At 42.0% G+C, this 26361-nt stretch overlaps 1 protein-coding gene across 5 annotated transcripts in view; it reads left to right on the forward strand.

The window, feature by feature from the left end:
* Window positions 1–26361, forward strand: part of svep1 (sushi, von Willebrand factor type A, EGF and pentraxin domain containing 1) — a 146472-nt gene that overhangs the window by 21231 nt on the left and 98880 nt on the right. For all 5 annotated transcript variants that reach the window (XR_007448653.1, XR_007448651.1, XR_007448652.1 and 2 more), the window contains 2 exons: window positions 23189–23444; window positions 25572–25748. Coding sequence is in view for 1 of the 5 variants with exons in the window: in XM_049568935.1 (XP_049424892.1) it covers window positions 23189–23444; window positions 25572–25748 (433 nt within the window). In the remaining 4 variants the exon portion in view is untranslated. The remainder of the gene's footprint in view (window positions 1–23188; window positions 23445–25571; window positions 25749–26361) is intronic.

Below are 26361 nucleotides of genomic sequence, written 5' to 3' on the forward strand. Positions count from 1 at the left end.
CACAACCATCTTATTGCCAAGAAAAGTCCTGGTGTTGATCTGTTAGGGGGAACGAAAGCAAGCTGATACGATTAGGTTACACACAATACCACCTCATTTTTACCAATTCAGTCTTTGGGTGGTTGTGGATAAACACAGTTTGGAGGAATGCACTTGAATACACACATACATACAGTACATTCATCAACCTGTGTAAGTAAGTGTAGAAAACCCCTTTAAAAAACGGATGCATGTTGAATAGATCCCCTTGAAGGAGCTATCAGCTGTTGGTGGCTTTGAATAGATTTGAAATGGATGAAGAGGATCTAAGGATTCCTTGACACCTGCCTTGTTTGGTCCGAACCAAAATTACAGGTGTGAAACCTCCCCCTGGACAATGGTCTGGACCAAACAGCCGAACCTTTGTCTGACAAAAAGAGGCAGTTTTGTTACGGATCAAACTGAACCACGGTTTGTTTCCCGGTGTGAAAGCATTTTTTTTTTGACAGTGAGTGTCCTCTGAGCAGACAGGTGTTGGTGATACAAGCAGAGGAGAAATTAGCAGTAAAGTTGTCAAGCAGTAGTAAATGTAAAGTAAATGTAACAGCTGCAGTAGCACGTGGGGAGAAGAGGAGACAAAATCATAGAGTCAGTTGCAAAAACCCACAAAAACGAAGATGTTTCTCAGTTCATTTTTTTAGAGGATGAGAGAGGGTATATGAGGGGATCGGAGAGCCCTTCTTCAAACCAATCAAAATGTCACTCAAATTAAAATGTACCAACCAGGACGAGAATTTAAATGACCACAAAGAGACACAAACAGACCACAAAGAGGTGCAAAGGAACTGCAAAGTCTGTGTGTCTTGCTCCTATGTAAGAGAGGTGGTGGGGCCTTTTGCATATCTGTGCCGAGGGGCCCATCGTCTCATAATCCACTCATGCATGTAGGTAATGACGACAGGATGTGGGTATGTCATGGATAGGTCTTAAGTGCAGTGGCACTAAATTTCAGTGTGAAACCACAACTGACTGTATCAAATATATACAATATAACAAAAATGCGCACCATGGTTTGGACTTAAATTGGCCCTAAATCTGACTTTTTTGGAAGAGAAATCCATGTGTGCATCCATATGTATGTCATCTGTGTTTTTAGAAAATTTGAACAGCTTGAAAAGTTTTGCCGTCTGTCTACTGTTGGATCAGGTTTTTCGTTCAGTTGTTCTAGACTTTGCTGAAAGGTTGTAAATTACTGCAGTTATCGCTGATAAAGTACTTGGCTTCTGCAGAAGCTGCCGAGGTTGTAGTTGACGTCTTTTCGAATGCTGTTGATTCTCCTTGTCTCAGTTTTCCTCAGTACCAGGTGATCTGTCCATCTGTCTTCTTGACTTCTTTCTGTGTGCAGTTTGTCTCTGCTTATCCCTCTGCGTCACGCCTAGTTTTCCTCCCTCGAGGGTATGCACCAGCGTTATTCAGTAGACATCAGTGTATACAGTATGTGCTGGTTTGGATGTGGTGGAGAGTGTCCCACTTGGCCTCGGGCTAAAGCTGCTGCGGTCAAATAACTGGGCTTTGCTCCGGCCAAAACCAGCGACTCCAGTTAGAGAAAGAATTAGAGAATAAAAATGAGGTGATTGAGGCCAATGGAAACAACAGAGAGCGTGTCTGTCTGTAATGTGAGCGTGTGCCCAAGATACTTAATGCAAATGTATTTATGGACTGATCCCACATTGTTTCTCCTGATAGATTCTGATATGTTAAGTCGGGGCTTTGTCCAAGTACTTATCCAATACCAATTCCATTCCTGTATTTCCACAATCCTGTGTAAGGTGCTGTGGCATGAATTTATAACTACACATCACTTCTAAACTAAAATACAGAAGTTCATAAACCAATGTCCTTTTTAGGCTTTTGCTGATTTTACATGAATAGTTTTATCCATAATTTCATAACAGTAACTTAGAAATTGTATTGATGCATCAGTGGTTTAACAGTGTGTTTGTCTGTGTAACAGGGGCATACTGTATGTGCCTTTTTCTCTTGTTAGAATTACACATCTATCTGCGTCAGAGGTTCCACAGGTCCGTAAAATCTAGGGCTACCCCCTGAAAGTCAGAGATTCAAAACATCAGCTGGGGACCCCCCAGTCGACAGAAATTGCCTCAAGTAGAGCAGGCTTTTTTTTCCCAGTGTGCAGTGTACTGCTACAATGACTCAACCAAAGTCTACCACCAAAGTGGTGTATGGCGCACATCAAAAAATACACCCCTGTTATTTTCAGGGTACAACCCCACACTGGCAACGGCTAGATGCGTATCACTCCTGGATTTGCCACCCCACAGCACTTCACACCTCTGTCCTATTTCTAGCCTCGCCACCCCTGGAATTAAATGCATTGTTCCCCCACTCACTCTGTGCTTGCACATACCAGCTCCCATAGCAGCTCTTTTTCTCTGTTCCTATGGCAGCTCGACTCCTCTCCCCACCACTGATGCATAAAGAGAACTTTGTTGCTGTTACTGTGTCTTGTGTGACGAAGAATGGATGAGGTGAGACTCATTGTTGAGGATGAGAAATATTATGAGCTAAACGACCCACAGTCCTGACATTATAAAGACCATGACCAAAAAGATATTGCTTGAAGAGTCATAGCTCTAGAGATCAGCTCTTCAGGTGAGAAATGAACTTTATTAAGAGTGTCCACACATGATTTTAAGCTAAGAGGTGGAAGAGGTACAGATCTTTTAGTAAAAGTAGTATTAACTTTGTGTGGTCATCTATTGATGAGCTGCAGCGCGACATGTTCAGTTTGTGCTAGGGGCTGTTATGGATCCTTATCCGAATCAGTATGTGACATCTTTAAGTGCCTTCACTGTACAGTAGAAAATGTGATTTCTACGCTGTAAAGGAATCTGTAAAAGATTCGAATCTTTCACTTTTCTTTTTGTAACTTAGGTATGTCACCTTCTTGTTCTCCAGTGTCCTCCTGGTACATGCATCAGGAGTCAGATACTTTGCCACAGGGGAAACTACCACACACCGCTTCGTCTTTCAGCCCACGTCCAAAAGAAATTACTCTCTTGCTGCTTCAGTCACAATTATCCTCTGCACCCTTTTTCACTCCTTTTAGAAAAATGGGGACTTGGAAGGAGCTCAGCACAGGAGAGTGGAGAGGGCAGTTTTTACACTTCCCGGCTCTGTAAAACACAGATGTCAGTAAAACCCCCTCGACGGACACAAATGTAATTTCAGTCCTTTCCCTATAGCCCTACGCATCCGTCACTGTGTCATTTTTTGCACTTTACCCCTGCAGTTAATTATTCCCCTAAGATGAGGTTTTTAGTTTGATGACTGCAGAGAGGAGGAGTGTAAGTCCTGTCATAAAAATCAGATCTACAGTGTGGGGAGTCTGCAGGAGCTGCCTCAGCCTCTGTTGGACAAACACACTCACTCTCTCATACGTGCATCCATCCTTCTGTGCACAGGCAATGCGATCCTATTCTGCAGATAAAGTTCAGTTCTATTAACTGTTAAAATGTAATGCCTGTTTGACTTTTTTTTCTGTCAGTGTCATTTTCAGAAGCTGCAGTAGCGGTTGCTACCTATGTGACACTCTGCATAGTGTGGTAAAGTGGTAGAAATGTATTTAATTTGAACTTATGCAACATCACCAAAAATGGCCTAAAATTAGCTTCTCAGTTGGATGCAAAAGTGTCTACAGCTTTACACACTTTGGCCAGCCAGATGCACACATCTACACACACACACATGTGCACATGTGAACACACTTTCCTACTCACATCATGCTCCCTCTCTGAACCTCACACTCTGTTCTTTCCACTGAGCATGCGTCCACACATAAACATGCACACACCTATACACAGATTCCCCCTCACTTAAAATGCTGCTCAGCGATTGATAGGTGCTGCTGACACCAGCCGTATGGAGCTGTATGTGTGTGTGTGTGTGTGTGTGTGTGTGTGTGTGTGTGTGTGAAAGCGATATATGAAAGGCGAGGGGGTGGGGTGTTAAGGCAGAGAGGTATGAAAGGGCGAGGTGAGTAGGCTTTGAAGAACAATACGCTGTGTGCAGGGTCAAAGGTCAGGGAGGCGTCAGCACTGACAGGAACTAACTGTCAGCAGCTTTAGTGACATGCATTGAAATGCCATATTAACTATGAATATCATTAGAAAATAGTGGTTTCTTGATCTCACTGGAAAAAACGTGTTTCCACTAGGCCACCGTGCTGTGGAAACCATGATTCTTTTAAAAGTAGGTTGTCGGGCACATATTTTTTGGATGAAACTTTTCTGTGTATTGAATAGAGCCTGACTGATACTTAATTTTTGAGTCATTCTGATAATAATAATAATAATAATAATAATAATAATAATAATTATAATTGTATATTTTATTTATTGGTGCCTTTCAAAGCACTCAAGACACCTTACAAGACACAGTTAAAAAAAGACGAGCAGTAATTTATCCCGACATAAAATCAGGCAAAGTAGTGAGTTACAGTAATTAATATATTATTATAATAAATAATAATAACTGGGTATTAAACTGGGTATTAAATCATTGTCATAAAAACCAGGGTTAAAATTATCATCATCAGTATAAAGTCATTATTAGTGCAAAACTCAATGTGGGTGTCACCATTATACCTAGTGCACACTACTTGACTTTAGCCCTACTTATCAACTCACTGACAGTTTTTGGAGCTCCCTATCAAGAGCCACAAATTCGAGGCAAGTCGACATGGCGCAGCGCTCACAAATAGCCGCTTGAGCGCTATATGTGAACTGTATGAAGACATGAGCCAAGAGGCTTGCTGCATCTAGCATGCTAAAAAAAATCTGGTTTCTCATTTATAAAACAGTGCGTGGGATCCTTACTAAAATGTATGTATGGACAAAAGCCAAATATGGCGTGCCTCAAAAAAAAACTTGACAATTTCTACAATCAGGCTTCCACCTCACCATCTGCATCGCCACTTTCCCATCTTCAAAATGTTCATAAGCATGGGTCAAAAGTTCTCCCATCAAGTCTGTTTTTTTAGATCACAGCTTTTCTGTAGGAAGTGGCATATGCCTCTTTCAGGCCTCGTTTTGTGCGTGCACAGTAGGGTTGTCACGATACTAAAATTTCAAACTCGGATACCCAGGAAAATATTCAATACTCGATACCATTTTCGATACAGCAGCAAAAAATTAAGAGGCATGTCATTTTTTAAATAAAGATCAGAACAGTAACATCAGTGATAACAACAAAAAATCCCCCCAAAATAAATGACAACCAGAAACAAGATCTATCCATACATCTACAGCCCTGTTTATTTTCTGTGCTTCTGTGAATTGGCACCATATTTTCGTTGCTGATCAAATAGAGTTGGTAGTTTAGGCTCAGGATGCTCCTGTTTCTACCTCACTATGTGATCAGAGAACCAGGGCTTACGGGAGAAACCAAACATTTTTTCAGCTTCAGTCTGTGACTTTACAGTTAACATAACTTTTCAGACGCACATGATTGTGTTGTCCTGTTAAACTAACATCGTCTATTAATGTTACAGACGGGCATGACTGAAAAGTTTTCTGCTTAGCTCCCACATTAACATTAGAAGTGATATTTTAGTTTGATGCTGGCGACACCAGCTGCTCAGCTGCTAGTGAGGGGAGGGGCTGTACCTGCCGTCTGCAGTGTGCTGTGTTCACTTCACTAAATATTTCCAAAGAGCGCTTTTTCCTTTATCATTTTTTACCAAAACTGGCTGCTCTGATCCTCCTGCAGCTGCACTGGCCATATTACAGCAACAGAAATGTGTGCACGCATGCACAGCAACGACAACAAGCCGGGTTGCAGTGAGGGCTCTGTGCCTGCCAGACGCTGCCTGCACAGTGCGTGTCCGTCGGACCCGTCGTGCGCACCCGACAGGCACTGAGGTGGCGTGCACTGTTAGTATCGATACTTTTGTAAATTAGTATTGTATCTGGATACAGCGTTTGAGTATCGATACTTTTCAGAGTATCGATACTTTTGACAACCCTGGTGCACAGTGTTTATGAATGAGACCCCTAGACCTGTCGGTGAGCGACAGCCAATGAGAACACAAGACATGGTTTTAGGACACAGACAAGCAGTGCTGTGGCGCTTTTCAAGGTGTTTGTGTGTTTGAGAGGAAGAAAGAGGGGATGACAGAAGGGAAGTGAAGGTGGAAGGTGGACTATTGCACACAATGTTTATGTAAGTTATGAGTGTCATAGCTACTTGCAACGTTTGAAAATGCTCTGTCACTTTTTCACTTTGATATTTTCATGGCTGCTTGCGACGCCTAGCATCTTTTTTTAAGCGCTTTGGCATTGTTCTGAGGCTGTGCTGAGCAATTCTTGTTGAAAATCTCTGAACTTTTCAGAGATTCATAGAAGCACGGTGATGTCACTGCTGCTCCTTTACCTGCTGTCTATCCTGAGCTGTACAATCTTAGTCAGAAACTATCATAACAAAGACAGAAAAGCCCATTTGTGGGAGCAGATCAGATCAGATCACCAGACACTCTGTGCTGCCAGTGAGGGTTGTCAACCCTCTGTTAATTGAGCTCCACTTAAGCTACCTAGCTAACATTGCTGTCAAGATATTCTTGTCATAGAAACAAAACCACACATATTGTGTTTTTTATAAGGTGCTCCCTAGCGTCCTTCTGCTGCTTTTCTATCAAAGAAAAACTCTGTGGACACATACCCCAAAACAATATCGCGTCTCATATCATGATATGGGTATATTGCCCAGCCCTAGCTGTGCTTCCTCCAGGTGAATGACCTTATTGTGTGCCACCTCCTGTCACCGCACAGTCCCATAGTGTGAAAGCTTCTATGAGATAAAGACTCCTGATTACAAGATGGCAAGCTGTGTAGTGTGTAGAGTACAGCAATCAGATGGCATTCAAAGTTGGAGAAAGATCAGTATTATGAATGTCTTGTGGGAGAGCTTTCCAAGGCTCTAGACTTCGTAGTCAAGTGGGCAGATGGTGAAGTGACTTGGATGGCAGAAGATCAGGATCCATTGATATGAGATATTGATATTTGAGAGTTGACATGATCTTCTTCAGAAGATTAACTTTAAATCACAACATAAACATTTTTTATTAGGATCCTACATCAAACTGGTTATAAAGAATAACAACCATACATGTGCTTTGTGGGACAATTTACATTCGAGAAATAAACTTATCAATGCTCTCTGGTGGAGAAACTAAGTACTGACAATAAAATCTCTGGCATCTCTTTGCTGCAATATTTATCAGCTGAAACGGGCTCCTAACATCTGCCATGCCGATGTATCACTTGGCCTCTGGTACTGAACGACAAACATGCATTTTCAATAAAAGAATCAACTGCGTTTGATGAGTGAACTTTTCATCTTGTCACAAACGCTGCTCTGTGCTCACAAAACAGGATTAAGTGCACAATGTTGTGATTAAAGACACAGATCACAGAAAATCTTTAAGCATAAGGATTTACTTTGGCATCTTGAGATTAGGATTTACCAAAAGCGTCATACGTTGGCACCTGAAGAAACCAAAACTATTTCAAAGAGCCAGTAGTGGCGAACTAAATAACATGTTTTTATGGGCTAAGGCGTGTAGGTCTATTAGTAAACCACTTGCTATGTTGAGGTTAGCGTTTGAGAGTGCCAGATTCCATTGGGTTGTTTTCTTTGGGGAGTGAGTGTGTACGTGTTTGTCTGACTGTCTGTACGTCTTTGTTTGTTTGAATGACTATAAGTAGGTAATTGGTACATGGATGTGAACCCACAAATATGCCTACATCCTGTTGTCTTTATTTGCGTGCTTCTTATGTAATTTCTTTCACATTTGCCAGGTCTGATTATGCAAGATTTTAGTCTTTGGATCTATTATTTGTTCAGCCTCAGTAAGAAACCCTTTTCCAGGTATTTACCCAAATATAGCGGCAAACTATGCGCTCGCCACAACTTTAATCAGCTCATGTTTGAAGTGCCGTGTGTTGGCAAGAAACCCGTCCCCTGGGACCTGATACTAATCACCCACTGAGGAGAACACAAACGCACACCAATATAATGTGTTTCAATGCAGGGTATCCAAACTAACCCAACTGCCAGAATAAATGTTGGCATTGTACATTTCTGCAAACCACAGATATGTTACATTCGTGCATTGCTATGTAGTGGATAGGTTAAACCTTTACATTTCCTTACGTTTCAATACTCTGGTTAATGGGGGGGTTAGGTTTCAGCACAAGAACCTATTGGCTTTGGTTACACAACAAACAACAACTTCTTATGGCAGAATCCCAGCTGGAAATGCAGTGAGGGATCGGTAAAAAACAGCTGCTTTCTGTGGCACTATCCCAGATGGAAAAACGACAGCAGGTCGCTGAAAAACATCCACGTATAGTGGCCTAAAGGCTGCTTGAAACACAGTGATGACTGGCTAAAAACCAACTGTTTTTGTTGTTTGTTGCTCTCTGACAGTGGTCTGTAGTGGTCTGCAGCTTGGCAGGGGTCTCGTTTCAGGTGTCAGGCCATTCGCCATCCCCTCCATGTCCTGATGACAGTCAGCGTCTATACTAGATCACTTTCAAAACATTGATATAACATTGAAAATGTAATGTGTCCATGGTTTGCATAAACGTAACATGTTAACATATTCTTCTGGCGCCTGGCCGGAGACACTAAATGCAGGTGTTTCCCAGCAACACCGTATTTGTATTAGTATTTTAATTTTCTTGGAGAGCAAATACGTGCAACATCATTGTAGTGTATGTTCCACATTCCTCTTGATTTATGGTGAGGTTTTGTAGAAATCCATGGCAACTCAGGCTGAGTCTATATGATCTCCAAGCAGTAACACCCATAATATGTCCTTCTTTTCAAATGACCTCCCAGCTTATGCCTCCTCCTGATGTTGTGAGGTCTAATATCAGTGAGCCTACCAATGAGAGCCAAGTCCAGAACAAACAGGAGAATCAATAAATTGAAACTGTACTACAAACGCTGACGTCTGTCCAATTCCTGCTCTATTAGGGGAAATCTCTACCTACAGCTGGTGCCAAGACAAATAAACCCCTCATAGGGAGGACAGAAAGAGGGGAACATGAGAAAGAAATGCAACTACAGCAACAACAGTCAACATAACAAAGGAAAATGCTGCGTCTGTCTCCACAGTGTGGTCTGAGCAACGTCTGGACGAGATGGGATACATTTTCATGGATGCTTTAAGCCAGCGACAGTCCCCAAATCATTCCCTGTGTATAAGCACTTTCAACACGCCAGTCTGGAGTCAAGAAAAGCATCGCGCTTCACCACACTGTTGCCTTTGTTTATTTCAAAATCAAAGCTCGGCCTTAGAGATGATGCTGTGGCTGCTCTGTGCTCGGGTATAGTGAGGTAATGATCTCATGAATGTCAGAAATGTTACATAACTCATGGGATTTCTTCCACTCTTAAAGCGTAATTCTGTTGAAAATGGATTTTTATGTCACATGCAGATCATTTCCAGCGCAACCACAAGACAATTTAGTGGCAGAAAAATGTCCAGCTGTCTAAAATATCAACATTAAGTATCGGGTTTTGCTTTATTGATGCTGAGCAATCATATAGGGATCATCCATCAAAAGAGAGGCAGAGTTTCTCTACTAACAGCAGCCTCAGTTGAGTATAATATAACTCTCACCAGCCTCGTTGCTAGAAGAAAATGTTGGTATTGTATGTTTCTGCAAACCACAGATATGCTACATATGTATGTTTCATATGTATCATCAGTGTATCTAAAGTGATGTAGTTCTGATTACATATGAGCTCATTTTGTCATCAGGAGATGGACAGCATAGGGGATGACAAAGACACCCAGGCAAGATGACAGCCGTCTGCAGACCACTATTTGAGCGCCAGCATTTTTGGTGGTGATTGCTCCACCAGAACTGGGTGTTTTTTAGCGAGTCATCAGTGGCATTTCCAGCTGTGATGGTGTTACTAAAACCTGGTATTTTTTGTGAGACATTGGCGGCATTCCCAGCTGTGATTATGTCACCATAAGCGGGTGTTTTTTAGCGACACATCAGCGGCATTCTCGGCCATGATTGTTACCAAAAACAGCTGTTGTTTGCAAGACATCTGCAACATTTCTAGTGATGATTGGGCCACACAAACTCTGTGTGTTTTTAAGGGAGACATTGGCACATTTTCAGCTGTAATTGCGCCTCCAAACTTTAGTGTTTTTCAAAGAGACATCGGCAGCATTTTCAGCTGTGATTGTGCCACCAAAACTGGGTCTTCAAAGCCAAACATGATCTTTTCCTAACCATAACCAAGGGTTTTTTTGTGCCTAAACATAACCACTGTTACCCACAGCAATGTTGAAACTGAAAGAAACTGGAAGTTTCAACATATCCACTACATAATAACATTCAACTGTTACATATCTTTAGTTTGAGTACAAATCCAACATTTGTTCTAGCGATTGGGTTGCTCTGACCACGTACTTGCTGCTGTGCAAAGGCATCTTGGATAACATCCAACGACTAACTGTACAAGAAATAAGTGCTTAAGAAAAACGAATCACACTGCTAAATCACAAACTAACTCCTGGACATTGCAGATTGATGAATCATAAGAATGTAAAAACATCCAAGGTTAGATATTTTCTTAAAACGCTGCCAAAAAACTGCAGCTGATGGATTCTGCTGTATTCACCCTGCAGCAATAGCAGCTAGTAATGTAAGTCCTAACAGTTTATTTAAGTTACTACATATGTAACATATTAAGCACGTTGGTTTCCATCTGATTAAAAACATTAAGTCAACATGAAAACATATCATGATGAATTTAGCCAGGAACCATACCATGCACTCAGTGGTATATGACATATTGTGCAAACCATGTGACTGTACATCCAGTTGGAGAAGATTCAAAATGTCAAAATAAAACAGATGAGGTTGCAAAAGTAAGAGCGCCATAAAAAAAGGCAAGCAGATATATTATGCTGATACTGTACATGCTGAGAGAAACAAAACATTGGAGAGCGAAGCCAAGCCCAAACGTCCCATCTTGCAATGTTAACGAAAGGGAAAAGCATGTTGTGTGTCCATCTTGTGATTCAGATCCACTCCAAAATTTAATGGGTTCTCCCTTGGCCCATGCTACACCATTCCACTAAGTTTTACGAAAGTCGGGCCAGTAATTTTTCCGTAAATCTGCTGACAAATAAACCAACGAACAAACCAAACTGACAACATAACTTCTTTGGCGGAGGTAATGAATATAAATAACCCAGGATACATGACATGAGGCAGATTGCCAAGCCAGTCTGACCCCACCATCGTCCAACTGGCACTCAGACCGTAACTGCTCTTGTTGTTCTTCCTCCCACTCAATCAAACCAGCTCTCCTCGTCCAATTACCCAGAATGCCGTGTCCGATTGGAACACGGTCAGTGCATAAAATGTTTCTCTCAGGGCTGAGCACAACACTGAGACCAGTGGGGGGATAATTGAATGAGTTTCTCATTTGCCAGCCAAGATAGCCTTTCCCCTTGGCATCACATTGTGGAATTAGCTTCTCTCTCCCTCTCCCCTGTGTCCCCCCCTCCACTCGTCGTTCTTGGTTGAGTTGTTGAGTTTGATGAATGGTGTTGTGACAGAAACCGTCAAGCGAACACACACAGCTGTCCAGCCCACCGCGTCTGGCAATTAACTGAACTGTCTGCACTCTCTTCTCCAACACTCTGGATGCCATCGCACTTTTAAGTCAAACTGGGCTCAGTTTGGGCCCGCTCAGAAATCCACAATACACAGGCAGATTTAAGTGAAGACTTTTAAATCATTAGGTAGTGGTGAGTAAGTCAGTGGTTGCCAAATTGGGAACATTTTCCTGTAATGGCTCTCCTGTTCTAGGAATAGTTTTCCATCCCTTAAATTTTGCCAACTATACCCCAGACAGGTTAACAATTATCCAAAAACATCTTCTGTGGTTTTTGGGAACCTTCACTTTAAACACAATGATTGATGAGCGATCCTCCTCTCTTAAAATATTGCACTGCTTTATATGTTTACTCATCCTAAAGTACAGATACAAACACATAAAATTTGTCTGGGATGAGACATCATGTAGAGTTGATTGATATGCAGATGGCATTGCAGGAAGTGTCTAAACTTATACATCAGTGTTTGGTATATTACAGTTCGCGTTGCTGCTATAAATACTCACATATCCCACACTTGTAGAGCCAAGTTTATATTCATCATAACCTGGAAGAACACTTGCAAGTATCTGTTACAGTGTAAGTTTCATCCTCAGCTCTGCAGAGACAACTAGGGATCAACCGATATGGTTTTGTAGGGCCAATTCCAATAGCGATTATTTGTCAAGGAGGCCAATAGCCAATATTTGGAACCCATACACATTTTGCAATAAAAATGAAAATCGTAGTGTCAAATTTTCGAATTACACAAACTCCAACACAAGCCATTGTTTAAATGCCTTTAAGCACAAGTTTTATGAAATGGTCGAAAAAGGAAACTATCAACGTTATCTTTAAAGAAAAAAAGAGAGCCTATTGCTCTTTCGCCTTCTTCGCATGTATTACAGTCTGCCTTTCCTGGTGTTAAAACCTGTAATACTTCCATTGGCCTACTGCACTTTAAGACCTTTTATTCAGTGCATCCATCCACCCAGAGAGGGGGAGTATGGGCTGAAGTTTTGATGTGATACAAACATGAAGCCTAGTGTATAATTCTCTGGTTTATCACGGCTGCTGCCATCTTGCGCAGATTATGTCGTTTGGAGCCAGAGTCTGCCTGTTCGCGATGTTGGAGGTATGGAGTTTCCACCCATACACCAGTATGACCAATCGCTAGCAGCACCATTGATCACGAGCACACTGACTGGCACACACAGCTGTCAATCATGATGTCAAACCCCCTTTAGATAGAATCAAATAACTAATTTAAACCAAACCTATGAGGAAAAACACTTGAACATACATCATTCACATACAGCAGTGTGAAAAGAACTGCCTAAAATGACAGAAACCATCTTTGAGAAAAAAATTATTTGACGTGTACTTAAAGGTTTTAGTTTGGCACATGCCCCATCTGCTATCGTGGAGCGGGTGAAGTTTATGACCTACACTGCAGCCAGCCACTAGGGGGCAATCAAGACGTTTTGGCTTCACTTTTGGGAAGCTGTTATGTCGTCCACCTTTATTATACAGTCTGTGCTCCACCTGGGGTTGAATACACATTGGCAGATCTGTGTTACATACGTCTTGTGTATGAAATGTCTCTATCGTCAGTGACAATTGTGCTTATAAACTTTATAAGTTTATAAAGTTTATAAAGTATGATAACCTGGTCATGCTCTCGCCATGCTCAGGTTTTCACTCCCTCTTCCTCTCTGTTTTCGTACTCATACAACTGAAGTTACATTCGGTAAGTACTGTTACTAATGGCAGAACATTTCCAGCAGGAACACTTTGTTTTTGCAGCTTTGCATGTTTTTGTCCTTTAACATTAACTTGTTCATACTTAACTGCAGACGGTCTCCCAAAACATACCTTAGAGTTTAAGATAATTCATTATCATGGGGAACAAATCTTCAACTTTATTATACCGGCAAGTTATGAAAGCTTCTTAAAATGCAGTTGTAAGCATAAAAACATCTTCTTAGCACAAAGAACCACAGGTTTGATTTTTCAACAATACCTTTGAGGGAAATTCTTTTTGGCAGTCAAGCCTAGAGTGAGGGTGTTGAATGCACACTCACTTAGGAAACTTGTGTAAGCAGGTAAAGAAAAAAAAAAGAGAAAGGATGTGAAAAGATGACCTGACGTGTATGGGATGGACTGTCGGCTGTATCTGAGGCAAATTTAAAGTCTCTACAAGTTGATTTATCACACTGTCATTACAATAACTGACAGGCTGGGTGGTAGAAATTTAGTGTAAAAACTGTATTTAAGAACTTTACTTTAGGAAATGTTTACTTTAAAGTAAACATGATTTGCAGTACATAAGCTGACACATGCAAAGCCACCTACATGGCCCTCAGCATCCTGGGTGGCCCCTGTGGAAACCAGTCTCCTTACACTTAGTATGTCAGTCTCGTGGCTACCCATGGAGCAAAACAAGAGCAAGGAAAGTTTTGTGAAATAAAGTTAGTGAAACAGAGATGATGTGGCATGAAGTGTGGAACAAATGAAATCAAACCTGGAAGGCAAATATTCAGAAATACAACCAGTTCAAGAAAATACACGTGCCTTGCATGTGCTTTCAAGTCAGAACATTTTTAAGGATTTAAGCCGTTTATATCTACATAAAGAGTGGGTCTTGGTCCACAGATATTGCTATGCTGCTACAGCAGCCTAGAATGGACAAACCAAAACACTAGCTCTACATAGATCCAGCTGCGCTTTTGCATCGGCCACTGTATTTAGCAATCCCTACACAACAAGAGCGTCGAGAAAACACTGATTTTATTTAATGTTAAGCTGCTTTAGACCTAGGCTATGGAACCAACTACTTGACTGTGTCACTGGCCGCGCACATGTGAGTTGTCGACGGTGACAATGTGTGTGTCGGCTTCATCGTGTGTACCAAGTGCAGCACGATGCTGGTATACGTATGATAGCAAAAAGACGGGGACCTCGACACTAAGGCTGCCACTAACGATTATTTTCATCGTCGACTAATCTGTCAATTATTTCTTCGATTAGTCGACTAATCATTTCATCGAAAAATGTGTTAAAATGTTGAAAAATGTCGGTCTGTCTCGCCCAAACCCCAAAATTACGTCATCTAATGTCTTGTTTCATAGTCACGCCAAAGGGTTTTAGCTCACTGTCACAGGAGAGTGTGTAAAGCTGCCAATATCTGAAGGTAAGAAGCTGCAGTAAGAGTATTTTGGGGTACTTTTATAGTACTTTTCTATGAAAAATGACTCAAACCGATTAGTCAACTACTAAAATAGTCACCGATTATTTTAATAAACGATTAGTCATCGATTAGTCGACTAATTGTGGCAGCCCTACTCAACACTAAAGAACACACACGGGCTCGGGTGGGGTCGGGCTGGATTTTATGGGCCCAATCTAAGCTCTAATCTGTTTGTTTTGGAGAGGAAAAGACCTCTGGATAATTTGGCTCCCAGTAAAAACCTCCTGAATGTCTGGGTCTTAAGTTATCAAAGAAAATAGGTGAGCACACATTAGCAGATGCAGGGCTAGTGGCCCTACTTTGATGTGCTGAACAGGGTAGGAGAAACACCAATTTAAGTAAAACTGCTTTATTAAGTGTTGTCATCAGTTTTGGAGACCCCTGCGGATAATTCGGCTCCCAGTGAAAACCTCCTGAACAATAAAAACTGTGCAAATTCTAACTGGGAGAAGTTTTAGCTGGTTGCAGTCTGCAGTCCTCACAGCGAGATGCTACAAAATCCCCCTAAATCTTACACACTTGACCTTTAAAGTCCACCCCCACATAGCAATGAAGAGTTTTTGGGTTAGTGTTGTGTCGGTCGCGAACGTATCGTTCAAAAGAACGAATCTTTTAAGTGAACGTACTGAACTGCATCACTTCCTGAAATGATTCGTTCCTTTCTCAGTTCAGTTGAGCTCTCAGCAGCGAGCGTACAGGCCGGGACTGGAACTGCCGATTCAGTCTGTGTGAATGATGAATCACTCGCGAGGCGGAGACAGCCAGGCTGCAGGGAGGGAGGGAACACCTACCCGCCTGACGAATCACTCGCTGAGCGACACTCTCCCTGAGTGATTCTAATCATTTCCTCTCAGGGATACACTTTCATGGGGACCAAGCTAATGGCTAATGTAGCCAGGATTCAAGCCACATAAACATATACACACACTTCCCCGTTGTTTTAACAGATTTAGTTTCCAGATAATAGGTGTAATAGGCACTTTATTGATCCCGGAGAGAAATAACTTTTTTTTCTAACTTTGCTAAATTGCCACAGCAAGCAACAACTCACATACAGTATAACACAGCATGTAACAAGTAGTGTATAAAACCCGCAGTTTGAGAAAACGCATGGCTGAGACTCTCATTACAAGTTAACTTAAGTGACTCAGTGATCTGCAGTACGTTCAGTGAATGGATCACTCACTGAAAGTACTGGTATTGTAGCACGACACGTTCGTTCAGTCACAGTGCGACTGAATGTACTGCATAGTGAGTGCAGTGCACGTGAGCCCTCAGCCCAATTTGCCAAGTAGACCAGTTAAAAAGCCCTCATTCTAAACTGTTCATTTACAATAGCCTACTATATATAGGACAGGACACTTGAAACATCATGATTTACAAACGAGTTTATTTTTACAAACGTGTTTGTCAAAGCAACACAGCGCTTCCGGCCGTCTCCACTCCCAGAACTGAAACATGAATCGTTCAGCCGTGTATTAGTTCAGTGAGTTGGAGTCGCAGGCTCCTCCCGCCAAGCATTGAACGATTCGGTGAACGAATCTTTTGAACGAATCTTTTTAGTGAACTGATTGTAGTGATTCAGTAACATCTAAAGAACTGCCGTGCCCAACACTATTTTGAGTCAAGCATCTTACTAGACGATGAAAAATGCACTATTCCTGTCAAGCATGCAGTACACAAGGAACAAAAACAAGATGTTTATGGGACAAAAGATCATGGCATATCACTGATTCGACCAGTAAAACAAATGATGCTTGCAAGTGACCTAGTTTATCTCAAATATCCAGAGTATGTGTCTCCGAGATATTGCTCAATAAAAGTTGAGTCTAGCATCTAAAATTGTGTGTACATGTGTGCATGTTGCTCTTTTGGGCCCTTGCAGAGTTGTTGTTGTTATTCTTACCACCCAAGCCAAGCGCAGATAGCCTGTCAAAACAAGCGCTCTCACTTCCGACCGACGGGGAGACAGCTCTCCGAACGGATGCAGTTGGGTTGCTTTTTTTTTTTAATCCGCTGAGGAATGCCTGCAAATAAAGTTTTTTTTTTTTTGGAAGGTGGATCTCAAGGAAGTGAAAAACCATGTAAGAGTATAACTGCAGAGCCAGGGATACACAACATTTTACATACTTGACCACATATAGAAATAAAAGGCTCTCCTGCTTCTGTCTAACTGCAAAAAGAGATCATGTGCAAAATAACGTATTGCAAGTGCACAGTTCTCCCATGTGTTTAGATAATGAACTTAACAATGGAGAAAACATTTAAACATTTGACTCACATCCTAATAAAGACTTTGTATGTCTTTTTACTGCTTTATTCAATGGGGTACCCTCTGTTGCAAATGGAGAAAGAAACAAATAATTAACCAGTTTTGCTCGGAGCCAGGTGGGTTCGAGCTCTGATCAAAGTCACAGGAGGGGCTGATGGGAGGCCAGCAGTGCAGTGGAGATGGGGGGTCCTCATTTAGCATTCAGCATAGCTGCCATGCATATATAAGCCTTTGATTAACAGCTGGGGTACCTTGGCACCATCGTTAGCCCCTCAAGGTGTGGAAAGGTTTCCTAGTCTCTTCTGCCAAATGCAACGAGGTGCCTGCTTTTGAAGTTCTAATCATACAAGCATCTGTTTGGAGACGAAGAGTCCGTCAGAATCAGGATCCAGCTTTTCATCAGTGGACTGATGGTTTTATTTATATGGTTTATTTATATCAATGTTTGATCTGTGGATTTGAAAATGAGTATTAGAAGGGTATCGCACATATGGCTGGACTTTGATAGCCAGTTCAGTTTGTTTTTGAATCTAAGCTCCGAAAATAATTAGCTTTGTTGACCTCTGAATGTTGCACTTTTCTTTAGTGCTTCTCCCCTTTATTATTCCCGAAGAGCAATGGACAACACATTTTGGTAGTACATCTATTTATCAAATATGTAATTTATCTGACAGAAGTTGAGGATTTGTACTTTGACTGTCAATCTTTGATTTTTTCCATTCTCCTGATTTAGCCCGTCTTCATTCTCTGGGCATCAAATATGGCAGCTTAGTCAGTCATCATTGGCACCTGATTCCGAAGCACAAGGCACTCTTTAGCATCAGTATGAGATGTACCAAGCTTTCAACTATCTTCAGTGTAAACCCACCCGCAGCAATGACGTAGTATTAAGAGCAAGACTGTTAGTGTAGTACCCAGAACTTTTATCCAAGAGACTGCTGTTTGTGTCCTATGTGAAAACTTAAGTGTTTTTTAATTACTTGACTCAGTTAAAGTCTTGTGGCATATGTGTCCCGTAACATATCTCTCATACGTCACATGACTCACTTGTTAACACTTAGGTATGCTAAGTTACGTTTATAAAATGTAGTTATTTTAAGCCAAGCCATGATCTGTTTTCTCAACCCAACCAAGTAGTTTTCTTGACTAAACCTTATGTAGTTTTGGTGATGAAACCTACATTTCCTGTGAATTTATTGTGACCCATTGCGTGTAATGAGTGTAAATTGACAAGCCTTCCCTGAGCATCCAAAACTGACTGCTAGAATGGTACCTTGAGCGTTATAGTTTGAAGCGAAGGGCCACTTACCAAGCTGCCATTTTAGATGAGTGGGAGACAAATGGGAATAAGATCATATTGCCTCATTAATATAACAATGCCTTTTGTAAATTGTAAATATAAACTAGGGATATCAGTTACAGATAATTTTACTTTTGATAGCCCATTAACTTGTAACTAACGAGTTAATTTCTAAAAAACAAAAAATGACAAATACATTTTTAGTCCTGCACTCCATTGAATCAGTGAGTTTCATTACAGCATTTCAAAGTACTTTTCATTTAGAGAGGGTTAGGATGGCAGTTATTGCCACGAGTAGCACTGTTAGCTTACATTAGCTCACACCAGGTGATGTGCAATACAGTAAACTGAAGGGTAGAGAAATTAACGTATAGACCAACATGCGTAATTGGTCATAAATTCCGTTGGCGATGGACTAATTAACGGTTAACTGTTGATATTCCTAATTTAAATACTGTAGATTAAGCCCTGCTAGGATTTTAATTCCATAATAGATTTAATAGTTGATTCTGATAAGATATATAAACCCTAACGGCACTGTAACAAAGAGCCTGTTGGGTCTATATTCCTGTGTGTGTAGTTTACTCATAATGTGACTCTCCTGTATTAAAAAAAAAAGTCACTAGCTTTATGAACACTTGTCTCTCTCTCTTTCTTTCTCTCTCTCATGTGTCTTGCCAAAGTTCGAGGCGTTTTGGAGCGGAGATAGATTTGCCGCTCTTACCACTAATCCCTCCAGGCCTGTTGGTCCCTGCGCTATCACCGCTGCTTTGACAGATATCAACGGCTCCTAACCAGACACACTTAAACTGTCCCATTGCTGCCGGCTTATTATCTCCTCTCTGGATGTACGCCGGCATTGAAGCGTCTGCCAAGTGCGTAATTGAAGAAATGCATGGGATGTGCAGCACAGTGAGGCCTCAAGCTGACATACAGTACAGCTGTTCAAGGTGTGCGCAGATCTACAGAATGAGACAAGTAGCTTAAATAAAAAGAGGCACTTCATTAACTTCTGCTCACTGCATTTGACCCCATAATCTAGAGTCTTAACATCAGACCTGACTAGTGTAATGTGTATTTTTCAAGTTGAGTTAAAGAGTTTTTGGTTATTATATTACTGCTGGTGTTAGTTATTTTTAGCCATGACATAGTTAAGACTACAATCAGAATGCTCTCACCCACAGTTTATGCAGCGTTTAACGTAATGTAGGGGAGATTAACATTTAAAGAATTAATGCAAGATAATGAGTGACGTGCAGTTGCCATTATTTTTACAGCATGTTGGCTTCGTCTCAGACATGTCTGTTGACCTTTGAAGCTTAAATTCCATGTTTTAATCTTTAACTCTGTTCTCACACAAGTTTTATTCTTGTGATGTAATGATCAGATAAATATGTTTTCATGAGCGGAAACAGCTGGAACGTAGATAATAATCGTAATGATTCTACAATCAGTCAATCAGGAGCATCCTTTCTTCACTTTTGCTATGCATTTTGTGCACAAACAATGTGTTCAGCCTTCCTGCTGTCACTGTTCACAGCCTATGTTAATATTTTTATTTGTTGAAAGCTGCATTTGCATCATTATTTACTGCTCTGTGTACTGTGTGCCTTGAACAATAAGGTGCATGCAGAGAGCTACTCTGAAGCACAGCCCCTTCCCACACACTGGCTCCTGTGGTTGCCTTTATGTTAATACTCTGACCTAAAGTATGCAGAGGCGAATTGGGAGGCTGTTATTAGTGGGTATGCATGCGTATGCTCCGTTTGGTGGCATCTCCGCAGTCGCTAACACCAGCCACTGACTCACGGCTAAGGCAGAAACCACCGTGGCCCCAAAGCACTTTGAGCAGACGCCTAATAAAAGACCTAAAAACACGCTGTAACACTCACACGTACAATATGAGCACATAAAGAGGAGACAGCGAGGCACATGAGCAAGTGTGCACACATCGATTTGTTCACTGTTAATTCTGTCCAGGCATGAAAAGACCGTACGTGTTAACACAGACACAAAAGTGCTGACAGCTGGCAGAAGCCACGGAGTACCAGGGAGGGCTCGGCTCTCCTTAATGCGGCAGCCTCATGGGATGCATTGACAGCTGGGAGCGGCCGATGCGAGCCTTTCCCGGGCTGGGAACCGGAGCAGCAGGCAGCCTGGAACTTTGAGGATCAGAGAAACCAGGCTCTCCCTCTCCTCTATTCTTCCTCCATCCTCCTTTTACTCCCTCGCTTCATGGGCTCTGTAATTACGCCGCTCCTGCCAGAGACGCTTGAAGTTTAGCCAATTAGACAATAAAGACCAGAGCTTTCTCTCCTGCTCTGTCTCCCTCCCTGGTCACACCCTTGCGTGTCTGCTCTTCCCTCACCTCTCCTATTTTACAGTTTAGCTATTACGTCCTGTTTGGACTTGGAATACCGACAACACATCCACCTCCTCCTAACACACTTACTTTGTCTCCCTCCTTCTCTAATTCTTTATGATATACCCATGAACTTTCAGTAAGTAAGTGGATATCTGTCCTGCTGACTTCATCTGGGCTCCCTCTGCTTCTTCAGTTTCTTTTATTTTCTCTCTACTTTAGTCCTCCAACTTCTTTTCAACCATTGTTCGCCATGTTTTATCCACATATCCTCTTAACCTCATTTAAAACACCCGTACAACAAACCTCGACATTGTCAGCTTGGCTTCCACAGCAAAGCTAGCAGATGGTCCTGTTGGGTTTTTTTCTCTTTACTCTAGAGAAAATAAAGATATGTTTCTGACTTTAATGTCCTGTCTAATTGTATGTGGTGGATTGTAAACGGTGGCTAAAGTTAGTTTGGGAGCTGTAGCCGGTGTCTGGGGCGGACACAGCAGCCCGGTCTGCGCTGCCCAGTGTTCTCTGGTGGTTTCAGACCACTGGCAAGCAGCTGCGTAGTCTGTAGGAGAAATAATTACAATTGTAGAGCTTTCTCCTTCTCCTCTGTCCCTCCTCCCCAGCGTGCCCTCGTTGCCTGTCCTGCTGATGTAGGGTTTTGAGGAACCCTAGAATTGAGGGCTGTTTTTAGTGGTTGTGTGTGACGTTCTTCGTTATTCAGTTTAGTCATGTCACTAAAGCTGGAGCTGTGTTGGTAGCGTGCTGGCAGGCAGGAGTAATGGGATGTGTGCGTTTGAATGGTCAGCCTTTGCAAAACAGTAACAGCATGACTCCACTAACTAGGACACAAATTTGTCTTGCTGGTCAGCTCAAATGGATAGTTTGGATTTTTTTGAACTGGGGTTGAATGAGGTACTCGTACATAGTCAGTGTGTTACCTACAGTAGCTGGTGGTCGGCACGCCCCCAATTTTGGAAAAGAAGCAGTACTGCTACAGAAGCGAATCAGTGAGAAAGCCCTCTGCAACTGGGAAATGAAGCTGTTATATATCCATCTATGCTCTCTTCAATACCACAGTTCTCCTGTGACAAAAACAGTAATTTTACCTCACAGAACGCGGGAGCTGCAGGACTACCGCTACCTTGATCACTTACGCCAGCTTCACACTGGACACAGTGGTGCCCCAATCTGTCACTTGTCACACAGCCGCCTGCCAGAAGTCGCTTGACCATTCACATCGGAAGCAAATTTCTACGCACTGGTCTGCAAGCAATTCCACTCCTCCGCTCTTTTCTAATTACATGTCAAGCTGTTTTTCTGTCTGCTTGTGTTTATGTGTATGCTCCTCTCTCTTGCGCTCTTTTTTGACATAACAGACAAGCATGTGGATGCACTGGTTGCCTATTTCACCATTTATCATAACCCGATCATACATATCATATTAAATATAGCCTTGACATCATTTGAAAATAAAGTATCAGTGTGTTTTCATGCCAGATTCACCTCCAGCTCACAGAAAAAATAGACTAGAAGCTGAAACTATTGCTGCAGATTTTGAGCTTGCTCTGTGAATAACCATAGTTAACACTGGTGCAGAGAAATCAGGGTGCTTTGCAGCGCTTTTTAACCCAGCCTTAATTTTTGTTATGGTTTGACTTTGGTGAATCTGTATTAACACTTGAAAACACTGAAGTCACACGATAATACAGACATACCACCTGATTAGGGCAGTGCTCGACCAGCAGCTTATGTGTTCTGCAAGTTAAAACCACTGTTTTTGTTAAAGGAGTGTGGTGGCTTTGAAGAGAGCACAGATAATGGCTTCAGTCCCTATCAGAAAGGTCGGTTGATGGCAAGGCAAAGCAGTGAAAATATTCTAAACATAGCCTACAGTTAAACTAGAAAAGATGTTTTAAGGTAGGCCTCTTTTTTAGGTGACTAAAATATGTTTTGCTGCTGCCCCCCTCCACAGCAGTACATTGTTTAGCTTCTGTTTCAGTATTCCTTGCCTGCCTCTCCAAACAAGGGGGGTTACAGTAGATTGCGGTCTGCAACCCCCCTTGTTTGGAGAGGCAGGCAAGGGGTTGTATGAGGTACTTATCCATAATCATTGTATGTAACCCCATTTTAAAAAATCCTAACTGTCCCTTTAATATTTCTGGTTCTTTGAAAGTGCAGCATCTAAGTTCCTCTTAAAGTTGAACCAACATGAGGCAAAATTAGTATAAATCTGATTATCAAAAGATTTGAATTGGAAACTTGAAAATTCAGTCAGTCACTCTCTAACTTAACGACTTTGTTTTCTTCTCCAACAGCAAATCCTCCGTCACTCCCGTGCTAATGCCACCAAGGTCATTTTCCTGATCACCGACGGCTACTCTAATGGCGGCGACCCTCGTCCAGTGGCGGCAGCTCTGAGGGAACGTAGTGTCGAGATCTTCACTTTGGGCATCTGGCAGGGTAACATCAGGGAGCTCCACGACATGGCCTCGCACCCCAAGGACCAGCACTGCTACCTGGTGCACAACTTTGCAGAGTTTGAGGCCCTGGCTCGGCGTGCACTGCATGAAGGTATGAAGGACGGATGAGGATTGCTGATTTGTTGTAATGGTAATATTTCTTTCTGATGTAGCAACATCTTTGAAAGACAGAATCAAATCCTTTCCGGAGGTGATGATAATGTAAAGAAACATCTGTGATGTCACCTCACATCTGTAAAGACATATTAGATATCACCCCTTTCCCACTTGACCTATTTTAGCTGAACAAAAGAGAGTTACATCAAATCCCGTGTTTTGGTAAATGGAAGCTACCATGACTACTCTTTTTCTGTTTGAAGCCTCAGTGCTCCCATCGTCACCATTTGACCTTTAGCAATATTTTTGAAGTGAAGGATTTGACCCTGTTAGAATTGAATGTTTACTTAAAAGGAAGCAGATAATATTTCAGATGGAATCTGACAACGTGAATTTCACATGGTCTCCTCTGTTATGTACTGCCAACAGCCATTACACTACACTTCCATGCAGATTGGACAGAGCGAGGCCCTTTTCCCACACTTTGAGGGGGACTTCCCACAATTTGGCGCAAAGACGGACTCAGTCATGGCTTTAAAACTTAAAATATCACCATAAAATAGCACAGTTGAGTACAGCTTTGAGTGTGTAGAAAGCTATAAATCCTGCACATACACTCGCAGACTGTATATGTGTCGTCTCACAGACAGCTTCTGAAATCCCAGACAGAAGATGCGGTCGTACGGTTCAGTGAGACGAGGATAGGGCCGTGAGAATGAAAGCCAGCACGCATCTTGCTATCAGCTCAGCCTCCGGTCCTCCTGTCTTGAAGTCTGCCCAACGCCTCTGCTGACTCAGGTTTTCAAACATGGAGCCACATGTTGAGCTGCTCTCTCTGGCCAAGGATCAAATCCACCAGAGATGTCTCTTCTCTTTTTCTGTGGCCCTCTCTGCTCTCCCTTTAAGAGGAAAATAACAGGAGCATGTTGACTCATAGAAATGAATTTTAAGTTTCCTGGTGGCCGAGCCAGGACACACGTTATCCTGTAATTACTGGTTTTTGGTTGGTACAATCTTTTAAAGTCATATTAATGTTTAATTAAATATTAATACATATTTAAATCTCTGTGGGCATAATGTTCACTGAAAACAGTTTGCGACATGAGCGAGTGTCAGCAACGAAATTAGTTTGACTGCATTGTTTTCTATTGGAATGTCCTAACTGCTTGCAAGCACTGTGCAGCAGGAACAGCGGATTTGTGAATTTGAAATGAGGAGTTATCTGACACCTCCTCATTTCACTTTAAAAACCCAAATAAGGTGGCAGCTGGCTGGAGGGAGATCACCAGGGAGCTGAAAGTTTCTGGTAAATGACCATCGCTTGTAATGACCTAATTGCTGTTGGCTTTATTGTATGTCATTTCCAGTAAATATCACGATATAAAACACGTCTTTTCTGTGTAAAGAAATGTAAAAAGGTAGCAACCACAGAAATATAGCAAGTACTCACCAATCTTTGAAGTGGTTACATCTCCAGGATGATCTGGAGCGCACAGTCAATAGGTTTCTGGTTTCTTTACTTGACGTAAAAGTCCTGTCAATTGTTTTTAAGCTCCATAAACACATGAAATTTGATCAGAATTTCTCCAGGATATTGAACTCTTCTTGGACACAATGACCCGCACCGGTTCTTTTCCAACGGAAACCCAGAGCCCAACTCCTGACAGTCCCAAATCCATTTCTTTTGCAAAATGTCTCAGCTCTGATTTATGTGCTTTTGTTAGTGACTACTGTGTTTTGGAGCAGTTTTATACTTGGAACAAGAACGTTTGCTTTCAGTCAGTTTTACATATGTGACTTGCAGGCACTGTTGATTTTATGTCTGCATTTCTGTGGTTAAGGTGTCTGTTCACTTTGTTCTCTTATTTCTTGAGCAGAGAATGTCTGTGGATAGTCTGCGTTTAATTCAGCCTATAGCCAGTGACATACAGTAGCATTCAGCTTCAATGGACCCTTTACCCTTTCAGACTGCTATCCCTCATTCATGCATCTTGCGATTAATTAAGTTGTGCCAGGGACCCCTCCTTGTAACAACTGCACACTTAAATTAAATTATCTGATTGCCACGTGTTGAAATCTGATCCTATTTCAACCTGCCCTTGTATTTGTCTCCAACCCTCAGACCTCCCGACAGGCAGTTACATCCAGGAAGATCTGTCGCGCTGCTCCTCTCTGTGTGAAGCAGGCATGGATTGTTGCGATGTGATGGCCAGCTGTAAGTGCGGCACGCACACCGGACAGTACGACTGCATCTGTGAGAAGGGATACTACGGCAAGGGTCTGCAGCACGAATGCACAGGTAGGACAGAAGGACCTCTGTCTCAGCTTTGTTAGCAAACTCTCACCCTAATTTCGTTTCTCTCTACGGTCACTATCTTCAAATCTTTTTGGCAATTTGTCTCTTATTGGTAGAACACTGATACCAATAAAACTTTGACAAGTTCACCCTTAGACTTGTCAGGTGGAACAAGTGGGAGATGAATCAGCCCAAAATGCTCGAAGCCTGAGCAGCTACTCTGTATTTTTTTTATGCGTATGCATTTAGGCAGGTGCATGGTTAAAGATGCTCTACTTGGTATAAAATGGCACATGAGATCCTACTGAAAATTATCATTCATAACTTTTTGTGTGAGAGCACTAAAGTCAGAAGCTACCTCTGTCCATGTCTTGACAGGGCTTTAAAATCCTTCAATTCAGCTGTGAAGGTGACTACAAATGGAGTCACACTCCATGACGGAGTGAGTGTGGGTGTGGGGAGGGTCCAGTTTGGGAATGTCCCAATGTGGACAGTCAGGAGGACTCAGAGTAACTTACTTTAGTTAAAATTAACAGTGACAACAGCAGGGCTTGGGAGAAAGAAATAAGGTAACATCTGGGCCCAGTCGTGTTGGTTTAAAACCAATATACAAATC

The sequence above is a fragment of the Epinephelus fuscoguttatus genome, linkage group LG23, assembly GCF_011397635.1.
Source record: "Epinephelus fuscoguttatus linkage group LG23, E.fuscoguttatus.final_Chr_v1".
NCBI classification, from domain to species: Eukaryota; Metazoa; Chordata; class Actinopteri; order Perciformes; family Serranidae; genus Epinephelus; species Epinephelus fuscoguttatus.